Genomic DNA, 2,776 nt, shown 5'->3' with positions numbered 1-2,776 from the left:
GTGAGGCCCCTGGCCGGTCCTCACGGGGGGAGGGAAGAATGAACAGAGTAAGGGCCCTCGGAGAGGGCGGAGTCTTTGCTCTGATTGGCCCACACCACAGAGGAGGCGGGGGGAGCTCGGGGAAAGCAGCGCTTTGATTGGCTGAGACGGGGCTCGTGCGGCGCGGTTAAAGACGCCGGTTTGAGAAGTTTAAACTGAGAAGAAAGAACCGAGGAAACCAGGAATAAGCGGGATTTACCGAGGACAAACACACGGTCTCGGGCCCCAGCCGGGCCCCAGCATGGTGCAGCACATGCAGCCTCCCGGGGCCCCGCTGCAGAAGCCGCGCACAGCGGCCCCGGGCCACATCAAGAGGCCGATGAACGCGTTCATGGTTTGGTCCAAGATCGAGCGGCGGAAGATCATGGCGCATGCGCCGGAGCTGCACAACGCGGAGATCTCCAAACAGCTGGGCCGTCTCTGGAGGACACTGTCCCCGGGACAGAAGGTCCCGTTCATCCGGGAGGCGGAGCAGCTGCGCCTGCAGCACATGGCGGACCATCCGGACTATAAGTACCGGCCCAAGAAGAGGCCCCGAACAGAGGGCTGCGCCCCGGGCCCGGGGCCCCTGCACAAACACGTCCCCGCGGGCCACAAGAAGCCCAGGACCGGGAGAGCTGCGGGGCCCAGCGGCAGGAGCGGGGCCCAAAGGCCCCGGGACAGACTCCAAAAGCCGGGACTCGAGCTGCGCACGCACCGGTGAGAATGTCCCGCTTTAGCACGACGTGTCCCACTTTAGCACGACGTGTCCCGCTTTAGCACGACGTGTCCCGCTTTAGCACGACACGTCCCACTTTAGCACGACTTGTCCCACTTAAGCACGACTTGTCCCGCTTTAGCACGGCGTGTCCCGCTTTAGCACGACGTGTCCCGCTTTAGCACGGCGTGTCCCGCTTTAGCACGACGTGTCCCGCTTTAGCACGACACGTCCCACTTTAGCACGACGTGTCCCACTTTAGCACGACGTGTCCCACTGTAGCGTGTCCCACTTTAGCACGACGTGTCCCACTTTAGCACGGCGTGTCCCGCTTTAGCACGACGTGTCCCGCTTTAGCACGACGTGTCCCGCTTTAGCACGGCGTGTCCCGCTTTAGCACGGCGTGTCCCGCTTTAGCACGACGTGTCCCACTGTAGCGTGTCCCACTTTAGCACGACGTGTCCCACTTTAGCACGGCGTGTCCCGCTTTAGCACGACGTGTCCCGCTTTAGCACGACGTGTCCCGCTTTAGCACGACGTGTCCCGCTTTAGCACGGCGTGTCCCGCTTTAGCACGACGTGTCCCGCTTTAGCACGGCGTGTCCCGCTTTAGCACGGCGTGTCCCGCTTTAGCACGACGTGTCCCGCTTTAGCACGGCGTGTCCCACTGTAGCGTGTCTGACTTTGGCATGCCATGTCCAGCTCAGGGGCCCACGTGTCCTGCAGGGGCCCACGTGTCCTGCAGGGGCCCACGTGTCCTGCAGGGGCCCACGTGTCCTGCAGGGGCCCATGATTCTGTCTCTGATGTCTGGCGTTTGTGGCCCAGGTTCCTGCAGGACTCTGACTTGGACTCAGGCTCAGATGAGGAGGAGGAGCCAGCGTACGTCTCCATGGCAACGGAGCGACAACAGCATTACGTCATCCACAAGACGCTCACGAGACAGAACTCGACCTCCGACCCCGAGGAACCAGGTGAGACCAGGACCTGGACCAGGACTAAAGTTTATACACGACACATTTATGTTTGAGATCTTCGTTTGTAAAGTTTATAATTGCACTTCCTGGTTGGACGTGAGCAAATATGACACAGATGTAATGACGCTGCTGTTGCCTAGCGACCGGACTCTGTTGCAACCTGTAAACCTGTAAACAAGGTCTCAGTCCCGGTCTTAAACCTGTCTCTCCCTCAGACCTGGACGACGCTCGCTCTGAGGACCTCAGTGAAGACTTCCCTCTAAGCCCCGCCCTCTCAGACCCCTGGACCTCATCTGGCCCCGCCCTCTGCCCACCCTCAAACCCACTCCTCACCCTGGACAAGGACAAGGACCTGGACAAGGACCTGGACCTGGACCTGGACTGGTGCAGCGAGGTCTCGGTCCGGTCTCACTTCGAGTTCCCGGATTACAGGACCCACAGGGACTGGCTCCAGGACCATCTCTGGGACCTGGTCTTCAGCTACTGAGGTCCTGGACCTGGTCTGGACTCTTTATGTTCAACTCGGACCCTGTTTGGACCGGAACACTAAGGCCATCGAAGACCTGCAACAGGACCAGGACCTGGACCAGGACCAGGACCAGGACCTGGACCAGGACCTGGTCCTGGACCAGGACCTGGACCTGGTTTATGTTTTCTGTGCAGTTTGAAGCGGTCACCTCTGAGCAGAGGCCTGACCCCTCCCCCACCACGACCTCTGACCCCCCAAACAAAGGGCTAACGCTAACCCACTGAGCTACCTCCAACACCCGGGTCCAGGTCCGGGTCCTGGTCCTGGACCTGGACCTGGTTCTGGACCTGGACCTGGTCCTGGACCTGGACCTGGTCCTGGACCTGGTCCTGGACCTGGACCTGGTCCTGGACCTGGTCCTGGACCTGGACCTGGTCCTGGATCGTGTTCAGACACAAACCTCATTTTTTAACAGGAAAAATATTTTTGTAATTAAAATGCACTTGTTCAGTTTCTCTAAGTGTTTTCTTATGATCGGGATCATCGATCTCTCGGGATCATCGATCTCTCGGGATCATCGGGATCATCGATCTCTCG

General features: G+C 59.7%; 1 protein-coding gene across 1 annotated transcript; it reads left to right on the top strand.

The window, feature by feature from the left end:
• Positions 1-274: 274 nt before the first annotated feature.
• Positions 275-2,537, top strand: LOC140380585 (uncharacterized). Its single transcript, XM_072464452.1, has 3 exons — positions 275-738; positions 1,562-1,707; positions 1,926-2,537. The coding sequence occupies exons 1-3, from the start codon at positions 281-283 to the stop codon at positions 2,195-2,197; spliced, it is 876 nt and encodes a 291-aa protein (XP_072320553.1). The 5' UTR covers positions 275-280; the 3' UTR covers positions 2,198-2,537.
• Positions 2,538-2,776: the final 239 nt, after the last annotated feature.

Source organism: Eucyclogobius newberryi, unplaced genomic scaffold (assembly GCF_026437365.1).
Source record: "Eucyclogobius newberryi isolate DKJ021-1_F unplaced genomic scaffold, fEucNew1.0.hap1 SCAF_49, whole genome shotgun sequence".
Lineage (NCBI taxonomy): Eukaryota > Metazoa > Chordata > Actinopteri > Gobiiformes > Gobiidae > Eucyclogobius > Eucyclogobius newberryi.
Note: the sequence above shows the minus strand (reverse complement) of the source record. Positions and strands in the feature narration are given on the sequence as shown.

Excerpts from the sequence above, each read along its gene's own strand:
- LOC140380585 (XM_072464452.1), top strand. The coding sequence starts at position 281 with ATGGTGCAGCACATGCAGCCTCCCGGGGCCCCGCTGCAGAAGCCGCGC. Across the intron at positions 739-1,561 it reads CTCGAGCTGCGCACGCACCG|GTTCCTGCAGGACTCTGACT; the intron begins GTGAGAATGTCC and ends TTTGTGGCCCAG. Across the intron at positions 1,708-1,925 it reads CTCCGACCCCGAGGAACCAG|ACCTGGACGACGCTCGCTCT; the intron begins GTGAGACCAGGA and ends TCTCTCCCTCAG.